The sequence below is a fragment of the Callithrix jacchus genome, chromosome 7 (assembly GCF_049354715.1).
Source record: "Callithrix jacchus isolate 240 chromosome 7, calJac240_pri, whole genome shotgun sequence".
NCBI lineage: Eukaryota > Metazoa > Chordata > Mammalia > Primates > Cebidae > Callithrix > Callithrix jacchus.
In genome coordinates this window covers 131,161,056-131,174,427 of record NC_133508.1, presented here as the reverse complement: position 1 = coordinate 131,174,427, position 13,372 = coordinate 131,161,056, and the positions used below count along the sequence as shown (strand labels likewise).

Here is a 13,372-nt window from a genome sequence, read left to right as displayed (position 1 = left end):
TTTTAAAAGTCACTAATTTTTACTCAAAAGAGATTTGCTTTATTTTTTCAAGTAAGAGCTCAAACTCACTTAAAAGTCTGAAAGTCCTCTATAACTCAATTTATTGAGAACCAGTTGGCCAAAACTCAGATCTGAATGACTTCCTAGTTATATTACAAAGTTATCTATATATGTAGCACAGTTCATTATTTTCTAAAATTGTGGTAAAATATACACAAAATTGACCCATTTTAAGTGTATAATTCAGTGGGATTAAGTACATTCACACTGTTGTGCAACAGTTCATTTTGCAAGTACTATATTCTATGGTTCAAAAAAGTGAATGCTAAAAGTTGTAGATTTCAGAAACATAAGATTATTTAAAATAGGGATTACTTTCTCTTTAGAGAGTTGCTTTATATCCTCCAGTTCACTAGAGAGCCTTTCTATTTCTCTCTGTGCTTGGACTTGTTGACGACGAGCCTCCACCAATTCTGTCTGAGAGTTCTGCATCTGCTCCCGGGTTAGCCTCAATTCTTGCCCCAAATCTATAGTCTCCTTGTACTGAGTAGCAATGTACTGTTCCTGCTCTTTCATAACCTGAAAAGCACAAGGTATTTGTAGGTTTCAGAATGAAATATGCAGATTACCTATTTCTTATTCTGATTTAATAAGTAAATTCCCCCTTTCCAACTAAATTCTTATAAAATTTAACATACAATGAGTATCACACACTGTGAAACTGATACTAAAAAAAAAAATTCTAATAAGAAAATGACAAAAATACCGTAATAAAATTGGGACTCTTATTGATATATATTACATGACTATAACATATACAAGCCATATAATCTTTTATCATTTTGAATGTAACATGACAGAAAAGAAAAAGAGAAAAAAGAAGGTAACATAATTATCTATGTGAAAGACAGAGAATATATTGATGTAGATATATTTTTCCTCCTCCTCCCCCCACCGCCCCTCCTTTTTTTTGATACAGGCTCTTGCTCTGTTGCATAAATTGGAGTGCAGTGGTGTGATCACAAATCACTGCAGCCTTGACCTCTCAGGCGCAAGCAATCCCCTCACCTCAGCCTCCCAAGTAGCTGGGACCACAGGCATGCATCACCACACCTAGCTAGTTTTTTAATGTTTTTGTAGAGACACGGGTTTCATTGCTATGTTGCCCAGGCTGATCTTGAATTTCTGGGCTCAAGTGATCCTGCCAACTCAGCCTCCTAAAGTGCTGGGATTAGAGGTGTGAGGCACCATGCCTGACCCTAAATTCACTTTTTAAAAAGGCAAGTGGTAGAATGAATTCACCAGTCAACACACATGCATACTAATGATAAGAAGTCATCAAACTTCATCTGGCAATTCAATGGACTTGGTCTCAATAACGTACAATTATTTATTTACCATCATTTTTTTGATGGAGTTCCTAATAGGCAAAACACTGTATCTTATTGATAGCTGACTCTTCGATTCTATTACATAGTAGGTTCTCAATAAATACTTGTCAACCAAATAAGCGTATGTTGTAGATTTACTATATGAGAGATACCAGAGGCCTGTATATAGAGATAAATAAGACATTGTCCTTGCCTATACTTAGACCATCAGAAAAATATTTTATTTTATTTATTTATTGTTTTTTTTTTTTTGAGAAAAATATTTTAAAAGGTCAAAGAAACTAACAGGTTTCTGGCACAAATAACTAGACTAAAAACAGTTATGGCACAGTTTCTGTATATTTTAAAACCAAACAGTTTACAACATAAAGATTCATTTCACTCAACAGAGACTACCACTTGTTTCTTAGGTGAAAATAATTTGCTTACACTCTCGGTTTCTTTCATTCTTTGTTGCGTTCTTTCAATTTCTTTTTTCAGTCGACTTATCTCCTGTTCATTTTGTAGCATTATAAACTCTTTTTCTCGAAGCTGTTCTTTAGCATTTTGTAATTTGTCATTCAAACTTTCCATCTGAATTTTAAACAGATAAGCAGTATTAGTAAAACTAATGAAAAATAATTTAATCATAGCTGTGCTCCAAGTAAGTCAAGTTTTAAACACTCATATCTAAAAGCAAAATACAAACATGTATTTTTCTTAAGATAATTATATCTTGGAAATAAGCACAGGAATTTTTGTTCTTGGACACTACCAGGATGGCGGAATAGAAGGTAACCCACTCATATTCCTCCACAACAAGAATCTTACACCCTCTCAGACTTCACCACTATACAATGTATCTATGTAACCAAAAACTAGCTGTACCCCAAAAGTGATTGAAATTTTAAATATTACAGTAGAAGTTGTATTCTACCATTATATTAAATAGAGAAGACTTTTTTTTGTTTGTTTTAGCTTATAGAAGTGTGTAAATTACAAAATGAAAATTGTGTCTTCACTCTAGGCTCTCAATAATACCTAGAGATAAATAAACACTGTTAATTTAAAATAAAAAAAAAAAAAATAAAGAATCCTGCACCTATCCATTGTCAAAAGTCTCTTTGCAGAAGCCTCAGGATTCAAGTAGGAGTTTGTGAAAACCTGGTAGAGATGAAGACCTAGGAGGGTTATTTTGAGAGCACAGACAGAAAGCTGCTAGGTGGCTGATATGCCAAGCTTGCTTCTGGGTTCAAGCCTGGAAACAGCCCAGTTCCCCAAGGGACTTGGCTACAGCTCCATTTGGCCTTGAGCCTATAAGCACAACCATCTGCAAAGGGGTCCATAAGGAATCGTGCATACTAGTGCTTTAGCAGAAAGGCTCTGCCTGCTGACATGTCTCACCAGTGAACTGGAAAGTTGCCTGGCAACTCTGCTCCAACTTTCATCAGCTGAGGTCTCAGCTTAGAGCTGCTCACACACAGACCCAAAGGGAGACTTGTCCTAATCCTGCAGCCTAGGAGTCTAAGCCTCCTTGAAAGGCTTGCCAACCTCTGACCCACAGCAGATCCCAAGGGGACCCAGTCTCAGCTCCGACTCTCCTGCTGCAATCAGGGAACTATCCCCATCTATGCAGGGACTTGCTGGGAGACACATGCCCCTCTGAAATAAGGAGACAGGCTCTCCAGCCTCTGTCCCACAGCAGATGCTAAGGGGATACAATCTCAGCTCCAGCAGCTGCCACTGCAGACAGGGAACTATTCCATGTAGGCTGAGACTGCTGGCCCTGTCTGGGCCAACAAGACAGGTTCTCCAGCCTCCATCCCACAGCAGATGCCAAGGAGGCCCAGTCTCAATTCTAGCTCTTCACACTGTAGTTGGGGAAATATCCTGTGAAGAAACTTGGTGGGCTATGTGTATCCCTCTAAGCTGAGACTGGGTTCTCCAGGGTCCACTCCACAATATATCCCAAGATGGCCAGTCTCAACTCCAGTCCCTCTCATTGTAACTAGAGACTCATCCCACATGTAAAATGATCTGCTGGGAAACATACCCTTCTGGGCCACTAGGACAGCCTTCTGGCCCTACATCCCTGGCAAGCATTCCCACAGCCTTAGTATGCAGCTTGAGTCTTTCCCAAGTCCATGTGGGCTGGAAAGCCATGTCAACCTTGGAGCCCTCATAAGACTTGCAGCAAGCCTGGATGTAGATCATCCTCTAGTGCTCACTCAACAGCTGCAGTGATCACAGCCTCAGGGAACACAAAAGCCAGTTTGCTTAGAATTCCTGAGGGCCTCCCAAAAAGGATAAGCACAAACAAAGCCAGACTGCAAAGACTAAAATAAATACCCAGTCCCTGAATATGCAGATGTCATGGCATGTCTATAAGCATCAAGAACATTCAAGGAAATGCAACCTCACCAGATGAACAAAATAAGGCACCAGAGAGTAACCCTAAAGTGATGAAGATATGTGATCTCTCAAAGAACTAAAATAGCTATTTTAAGGGAGTTCAACAAACTACAAGAAGACACAGAGAATCAATTGAGAAATTTAACAGTGAATAAAATAATTTTTTAAAAATCAAACAAAAATTTTGGAGCTGAAAAATATAACAAATGAAGTAAAAAATGAAATAAAGAGCATCAACAGCGGAATGGGTCAAACAGAATCAGTCAGCTTGAAGATGGACTATTTGAAAGTATATAGTCAGAGCTGAGGATGGTGGCTCACACCTGTAGTCCAGGTACTCAGTAGGCTGGAAGGATTGCTTGAGCCCAGGAATATGTGACCAGACTGAATAACATAGTGAAACTCCATCACTAAAAAAAAATATTATTTTCAACTAACCAGGTGTGGTGGCATGCATCTGTAGTCCCAGCTACTCATGAGGTGGAAGTGTGAGGATCCTTTGAGCCCACGTGGTCCAGGCTACACTTAGCTATAATTGTGCCACCTCACTCCATCTCTGGGTAACAGAGACCCCATGTTTGATAAATAATAAATAAATAGAATATACAGTGAGAGGAGAAAAGAAAGAATAAAAAGGAATGAACAAAGCATATAGGATCTTTGAGACAACATCAAAAGAGCAAATATTTGAATTATTGGAGTTAAAGAAGGAACTGAGAAAAACAAAGGGGTAGAAAGCTTTTTTAAAGAAACAACAGAAAATTTTCCAAACCTGAAGAAAGATATAAGTACGCAGGTATAAGGAGGTCAAAGATTGCTAATAGATTCAACCCAAATAATAACACCCTAAGACTTATTATAATAAAACTCTCAAAGATCAAAGACAAAGACAGGATCCTGAAAGCAGTGAGAGAAAAGAAGCAAATAATATATGAGGAAGATCCAATATGCCTGGCAGCAGACTTCTCAGCAGAAATCTTACAGACCAGGAAGAAGTAAGATGGTATACTCAGTGTTGAACAAAAAAAACCTGTCAACCATGAATACTGTGCCAAGCAGAGTTATCCTTCAGAAATGAAAAGATACTTTCCCAAACAAAAGCTGAGGAAATCACTACTAGACCTATACTACAAGAAATGCTAAAGGGAGTACTTCAAACTCAAAGAAAAAGACACTAATGTGACTGTTATACTAATATTGAAATCATGGTGTGCAAACCACTTATATCTTTAGTAAGAAGACTAAAAGAAAATTATTAAATAATAATTACAACAATTTATTCAGAGATAGGCAATATAAAAATTTAACTGGAACACCAAAAATTCAAAATGTGGAAGGAGAAGGAGATTAAAGTATACAGGTTTTTAATTGTTTTTTTTTTTGTTATCAAAGTTAAGTTGATATCAGTTTTCAATAACTTGTTAATAACAATAGGATGTTTTGTATGTGTCTCACCACAAAGCAAAAACCTGTGAGAGATATACTAAAAATAAAAAGTAACCAATTAATCATACTACCAGAAAAAAATCATTTAACCACAATGAAAGACAGTAAGTGGGAAAAAAAGGGGGAGTTAAAAAACATCTAAAAGACAAGTAACAAAAAGGCACAGATCCTTACCTATCAATAACAACACTGAATGTAACCAGACTAAAATTTCCATTTAAAACATATAGAGCAGGTGAATGGATTAAAAAACAAATCCAACTATATGCTTCCTAAAATAAATTCACTTCATAAAGACACACATAGACTGAAAGTAAAAGAATGTAAATAGATACTCCGTTCAAATTGGAAATCAAAAAAGAGTAGAAATAGCTATACTTAGACAAAACAGACTTTAGATCAAAGACAGTAAAAAGAGACAAAGAAGGCCAATATATAATGATAAATGTCATGTTATTATATAACAGTATTATATAAGATTATATATATTATCATTATATAAGAGGATATGAAAATTATAAATACCTATGCACGCAGACATATAGAGCTCCCAAGAATATAGAGCAATCATGAACAGATCTAAAGCAACAAATAGGTGGTTGCAATAAAACAATAGTATGGGACTTCAATACTCCACTCTCAGTAATGGACAGATAGTCCAGATTTAAAAAATCAACAAAGAAACGTCAGAGTTCAACTACATACTAGGCCAAAGAGGCATTTTGCAACTGACATTTACAGAACACTTCATCCACCTGTCACTGAATACACATTATTTTCTTTCTTTCTTTTTTGACAGGGTCTCACTCTGTTGCCCAGGCTGGAGTGCAGGGGCACAATCATAGCTCACTGTGGCCTTGACCTCCTGGGTTCAAGTGATCCTCCCACCTTAGCCTCCCAAGTATCTGGGACCACAAGAGCATATCATCACACCTGGCTATTTTTTTCTTTTCACTTTTTGTAAAGACAAAGTCCCACTATGTTGCCCAGGCTCACATTCTTATCAGCATATGGAATATTATTCAGAATACATAAATATGTTCGGCCACAAAATAAGTCTCATCAAATTTTAAAAGATAGAGAACCTATCAAGTTTATTATCTAACCACTATGGAATAAAACTAGAAATCAATAACAAGAGGAACTTTGGAAATTATACAAATACATGAAATTTAAACAACATTCACCTGAATGAACAAAAGGTGAAGAATTTTAAAAAATATAATGTCTTCAAACAAATAAAATATACACCTAAAGGTGCATATAAAATTAAAAGCATTACTGAAAATATTATTACTCAAATCTAAGCAAAAAGAACACAGCAGGAGGCATCACACTACCGAACTTCAAACTATACTACAAGGATACAGTAATCAAAACAGCATGGTACTGGTACCAAAACAGAGATATAGACCAATGGAACAGAACAGAGGCATTGGAGGCAACACAACATATCTACAACCATATGATCTTTGATAAACCCAACAAAAACAAGCAATGGGGAAAGGATTCCCTGTTTAACAAATGGTGTTGGGAAAACTGGCTAGCCATGTGCAGAAAGCAGAAACTGGACCCCTTCCTGACACCTTACACTAAAATTAACTCCAAGTGGATTAAAGACTTAAACAGAAGACCTAACACCATAAAAACCCTAGAAGAAAATCTAGGCTAAACCATTCAGGACATAGGAGTAGGCAAGGACTTCATGACCGAAACACCAAAAGCATTGGCAACAAAAGCCAAAATAGACAAATGGGACCTAATCAAACTCCACAGCTTCTGCACGGCAAAAGATACAGTCATTAGAGTGAATCGGCAACCAAAAGAATAGGAAAAAAATGTTTGCAGTCTACCCATCTGACAAATGGCTGATATCCAGAATCTACAAAGAACTAAAACAGATTTACAAGAAAAAAAATAAACAAGCCCATTCAAAAGTGGGCAAAGGATATAAACAGACACTTTACAAAAGAAGACATACATGAGGCCAACAAACATATGAAAAAATGCTCATCATCGCTGGTCATGAGAGAAATGCAGATCAAAACTACATTGAGATACCATCTCACGCCAGTTAGAATGGCAATCATTAAAAAATCTGGAGACAACAGATGCTGGAGAGGATGTGGAGAAATAGGAACACTTTTGGTGGGAGTGTAAATTAGTTGAATCATTGTGGAAGACAATGTGGTGATTCCTCAAGGACCTAGACATAGAAATTCCACTTGACCCAGCAATCCCATTACTGGGTATATATCCAAAGGATGATAAATCATTCTACTATAAGGACACATGCACACGAATGTTCATTGCAGCACTGTTTATAATAGCAAAGAACTGGGAACAACCCAAATGCCCATCAATGATAGACTGGACAGGGAAAATGTGGCACATATACACGATGGAATATTATGCAGCAATCAAAAACGATGAGTTTGTGTCCTTTGTAGGGACATGGATGAACCTAGAGACCATCATTCTCAGCAAACTGACACAAGAACAGAAAATGAAATACCGCATGTTCTCACTCATAGGTGGGTGTTGAACAATGAGAACACATGGACACAGGGAGGGGAGCACTACACACTGGGGACTGGGGTCTGTTGAGGGGAATAGGGGAGGGACAGCAGTGGGTAGGGAGTTGGGGAGAGATAGCAGAGGGAGAAATGCCAGATACAGGTGAAGGGGAGGAAGGTAGTAAATCACACTGCCACATGTGTACCTATGCAACTATCTTGCATGTTCTTCACATGTACCCCCAAACCTAAAATGCAATACAAAAAGAAAATATTATTACTGATATTAACACTGATATTAAATAATATTACTGAAAATAATGTTTTTAGAATTGCATTGAGAATATATTTGATAGGATTTCTACCTTTAAAAATTTGATGAGTTTTATTTTGTGGCCTAACATATATTCTGAATAATATGTCATACTTTTATGTATTCTGAATAATTCCATGTGTTGGTAAGAATATAAGCCTGAGCAACAAAGGGGTCTTGAACTGCTTTTCCCACCCTAGAATAGGAACAGCCAAACCTGATATTATTAGAAGGGAAGAAATAATAAAGATCAGAGCAAAAAATAAATGAAATCGAGATTACAAAACAATACAGAAAATAAATGAAACAATGAGTTGATTTCTTGAAAAGATAAACAAAATTGACAAACGCTTTTAGATGAGTAAGAAGAGAGAAGACCCAAATAAATAAAATGAGATGAAAAAAGAAATATTACAACTGATACCACAAAAATACAAAGGCTCATTAGAGACTATTATGAACAGCTATACACCCACACATTGGAAAACCTAGAAGAAACAGATAAACTTCTGGGCCCACACAACCTACTGAGACTGAACCATGAAGAAAGAGAAAACTTGAATAGAACAATAACAAGTAATGAGATAAAAGCAGTAATAAAAAGTTTCCCATCAAAGAAAAACCTAGGACCTGATGGATTCACTGCTGAATTCTACCAAACATTTAAAGAAAAAAGAATACTCATTCTACTCAAATGACTTAAAAAAACTGAAGAGGGGGGATTTTTGAGATAGAGTTTCACTGTGGTGCCCAGGCTGGAGTGCAGTTGCACACTCATGGTTCAATGCAGCAGCATCTACTTCCCAGGCTCAAGCAATCCTTCCATCTTAACATCCTGAGTAGCTGGGACTATACACATATGCCACCACGCCTGGCTAATTTTTGTATTTTCTGTAGAGGCGGGATCTCACCAGGTTGCCCAGGCTGGTCATGAACTGAGCTCAAGCAATCCGCCCACCTCGACCTCCCAAAGTGCTGGGATTACAGGCATGCGCCACTGTGCCTGGCCCACTTCTAAACTCATTCTACAAGGCCAGCATTGTCCTAATACCAAAAACAGACAAGGACACAACAGAAACAGAAAACAACAGGTTAATATCCCTGATGAACACAGATGTAGAATCCACACAAAATACCATGAAACTGAATTCAAAAACATTGTTTAAAAGATCATTTACCATAACCAAATGGAATTCACCATCACCAAGTGGAATTCATGCTAGGGATGAAAAGATGGTCCAATACACACAAATCATTAAACATGATACATCACATCAACAGAATCAAGGACCAAAAAAACCAATTTCATATTAAAATTAAAAGCATTATTGAAAAGCATCAGATAAAATTCAATATCCCTTCATGATAAAATCTCTCAACAAATTGGGTATAGAAGGAAAATAACACAATAAAGACCATTTATAACAAACCCATAGTTAATATTATTCCTATGAAGGACTAGGGAAAAACTGAAAGTCTTTCCACTAAGATATATAATAAGACAAGTATGCCCACTTTCACCACCATTATTCAATATAGTACTTTTATTCCTGAATACAGCAACTAGAAAAGGGAAAGAAAGGGCATCAAATTGGAAGAGAGAAGTTAAATTATCCTTGTTTGCAGATGATATAATATTATATTCAGAAAAACCTGAAAACTCCATGAATAAAACTATTAGAACTGATAAATAAGGCTGGGCATGACGTAACATAACCTGTATTCCCAGCAATTTGGGAGGCTAAGGCGGTCAGATAGCTTGAGCCCAGGAGTTTGAGACCTACCTGGACAACATGGCGAAACCCCATCTCTACATAAAATTTAAAAATTACCCAAGCACAGTGGTGCATGCCTGTAGTCCCAGCTACCTGGGAGACTGAGGTGGGAGGATCACCCGAGCTTGGGATGTTGAGGCTATAGTGAGCTATCACAACACTGCACTCTAGCCTGGATGACAGAGTGAGATCTTGTCTCAAAACAGAAGAAAAAAACAAAACAAAAAAGAAATGATAAATTCAGTCAAGTTGCATGATACAAAATTAACATACAAAAATCAATAGCATTTCTATACACTAAAATCAATCAATCAAGAAAGCAATCCTATTTAAAGCAGCTACAAAAAAAATAGGAAGAAATTTAATCAAAGAAGCAAAAGATCCACAGAGTGTGGTAGCTCATTTAGTGCATTTCTATACACTAAAATCAATCAATCAAGAAAGCAATCCTATTTAAAGCAGCTACAAAAAAAATAGGAAGAAATTTAATCAAAGAAGCAAAAGATCCACAGAGTGTGGTAGCTCACACCTGTAATCCCAATGCTTTGGTAGACCAAGGCAGGAGGATTGCTTGAGCCCAGGAACTCGAGGCTGTAGGGAGGTATGATCACATGCCACTGCACTCCAGCCTGGGCAACAGAGTGAGACTCTGCCTCCAAAACAAACAAACAAAAACACCCACTATGAAATGGGTGTTTTTATAGTCTGAATTAAAAAAATAATTTAAAATATGTAATTTTAAAATAATTTACCTGTTTGTTACATTCTTTAAGTTCCAATTCTGATTTCTCCAGAGTACCTTCTAATTTAATTATTTTTTGTTCCATTTCTCCTCTGTGCTCACGAATAGTCATATCCAAATGTGTAACCTAAAAAATAACTGTTGTTCAATTTTATTCTGATATAAAAACTTGTGTGCTTAGAATAGGCATTGTCATTGTTTATAGCAAGTATAACAAGTAAAAATGCATCTCAAATTATTTTTTAAATGGGTAAAATAATCGTTTACTAATGATTCATGAGCCTCATATACATTTTTAAAAAATACATAATGACATTCAATCCCATATACATTATAGAAACTTAACAAAATATAGTTGTGTTAATAAATAACAAATGAAAGAATTCAGACTCATTTTATGCTGGATAAAAAGTGCTAAATAATGCCTTCCAAATATTTTTGTTCCTCTAAAACTTAGCTTCTTCTGATATGGGGTAATAAGAGATCAAAAGACTCAGATACTAAGCTAATCCTCATTTTCAAAATCTACTTGCTAGAAAAATATCAAGGTAAAGAGAAATGACATATCTCTAATTTATTAAACCCTATGTGCAGAGAAAAGATATGCTATAAAAATACCCATTTTACCAAAAATTGGTGACCTCTCAAATCCTGTGTGACTGTGTCATAATAGAAAACTTCATTTAATATAATTAAGAAAAATCAACCTGAGCTGCTCTTTGCTTTAGTTCCCAATTTCTCTCCTTAAGTGCCTGGTCCATTTCAAGGAGCTCCTGCTTTTTGTCTTCAATCTCCATCTTGCATTCTCTACAATTTATCAAAGGAAAAAGATCAAAGCAGATAGTAGGAATATTACAATTTTAAAAAGTTAGGTCGACCAGGTTATCTTTTCTATAAATTAAAAGCAAAAGAATATGTGCAATTAACTCAGATTGAAAGGGTCAAACTAAAGGAATAATCAAGAAAAAGATAGGCCGGGTACAGTGGCTCATGCCTGTAATCACAGCACTTTGGGAGGCCGAGGTAGGCAGATCACAAGATCAGGAGTTCGAGACCAGCCTGGCCAATATGGTGAAACACCATCTCTACTAAAAATATAAAAATTAGCTGGGTGTGGTGGTGGGTGCCTGTAGTCCCAGCTGCTCAGGAGGCTGAGGCAGGAGAATCATTTGAACCCAGGAGGTGGAGGTTGCAGTGAGCCAAGATCGTGCCATTGCACTCCAGCCTGGGCAACAGAGTAGGACTCCATCTCCAAAAAGAAAAAGATTGACATCAATACAATTATTTTAATAAAGGGTATTCTAAAAAGGTAAAAGTTATTCATTTAATTTATTCATTCACTTATTGATTTAGCAAATATTTACTAATGTTTCCTATATGCCAGGGTTCTAAGCCCTGTGGACTTAATAGTAAAAAAGATAAATGTCCCTGATCTGAGTTTACATTCTAATAGGACCAGGAGAAAAGACAGACTATAAACACCTAAGTTAAAAAATACATAATAAGTGCTAAGTTACAGCATTAATTGCATGATGAGGTAGTGATGGGGTGGCTACTTTAGAGTTGGTAGTCAGAGAAGTGTTCTCTCTGAAGTAATATGAAAGACAAGAAGAGATTTAAAAAATCAAAAGGAGGAGAGAGATCCTCCAAGATGGCCATCTAGCAGCAGCTCAGGGTTGCAGCTCCCAGTGAAGATGCAGGGAGTGAGTGGACGCCAGACTTCCAGACCAATTTTTGTTGCTTAGGGACCAGGAGATTCCCAGAGGAGGAGACCCACGGGTCACCAGCGTGACTCTTTTGGCTGGTGTGGCTGTTTTGCCGGCATCCCGGCACAGCGGTTCTCAGTGTGGAGTATGCGGGACTGGTACCCTATGGTTGGCGTTTGGAGCTCTGAGAAGGCAGAGTCACCCATTCAGCTGATTGGGAGGGGGACTGAAGCCAGGAGCGAGACCGGGAGATTCCCAGGCAGAAAAGCGTCACGAATCTCAGCACCGCCGTTTCAGCCAGCACGGTTGCTGCACGGGAAATTGTATAGAGTGGGCGACTAGGGCACCTGGGAGAGAATCGACTGCTTAATTAGGAAAAGAAAAAAAGGGGGCTCCGAGGCAGGGAGCCAGGTGATCAGGCTCAGCTGATCCCGCCCCCACAAAAAAAAGCAACTGGAAACCCTTATGGTTGAGAGTTTCACAGCAAGCACAGCTGAACCCGGGAAGGTCCAGCTCTGTGGCGGAGGGGCATCCACTGAAGGAAAACAAAGAAACAGAAATAACATTACCACCAATAATCTGGATGTCCACTCAGAGACCCAATCAGAAAGTCAGCAATTACAAAGACGACAGGTGGATAAATCCACAAAGATGGGAAGAAACCAGCGCAAAAAGGCTGAAAACATCCAAAATCAGAATGCCTCTCCTCCTTCAGGGGATCGCAGATCCTCATCAGCAAGGGAACAAGACCTGATGGAGAATGAGTGTGATGAATTGTCAGAATCAGGCTTCAGAAGGCAAATAATAAGAAACTTCTGTGAGCTAAAAGAACATGTTCCAACCCAATGCAAAGAAACTAAGAACCTTGAAAAAAGGTTTGACAAAATGCTTATGAGAATAGACAATTTAGAGAGGAACAGATGGATTAATGGAGCTGAAAAACACAACACGAGAACACCGCGAAGTATGCACAAGTTTTAACAGTCAAATTGATCAAGCAGAAGAAAGGATATCAGAGGTTGAAGACCAACTCAATGAAATAAAATGAGAAGACAAGATTAGAGAAAAAAGGACAAAAAGGAATGAGCAAAG

The 13,372-nt window shown here is 37.5% G+C and overlaps 1 protein-coding gene across 15 annotated transcripts in view; it reads right to left on the bottom strand.

The window, feature by feature from the left end:
• The window catches only part of CCDC18 (coiled-coil domain containing 18), a 110,575-nt gene that overhangs the window by 18,594 nt on the left and 78,609 nt on the right, over positions 1-13,372 (bottom strand). For 13 of the 15 annotated variants that reach the window (XM_017974951.4, XM_009001721.5, XM_017974950.4 and 10 more), the window contains 4 exons: positions 11,282-11,381; positions 10,585-10,701; positions 1,821-1,964; positions 376-579 (listed from right to left, as the gene is read on the bottom strand). In XM_017974951.4, coding sequence (XP_017830440.4) covers positions 376-579; positions 1,821-1,964; positions 10,585-10,701; positions 11,282-11,381 — 565 coding nt within the window. The remainder of the gene's footprint in view (positions 1-375; positions 580-1,820; positions 1,965-10,584; positions 10,702-11,281; positions 11,382-13,372) is intronic. The other 2 variants (XM_078332487.1, XM_078332486.1) reach the window with 1 other exon arrangement.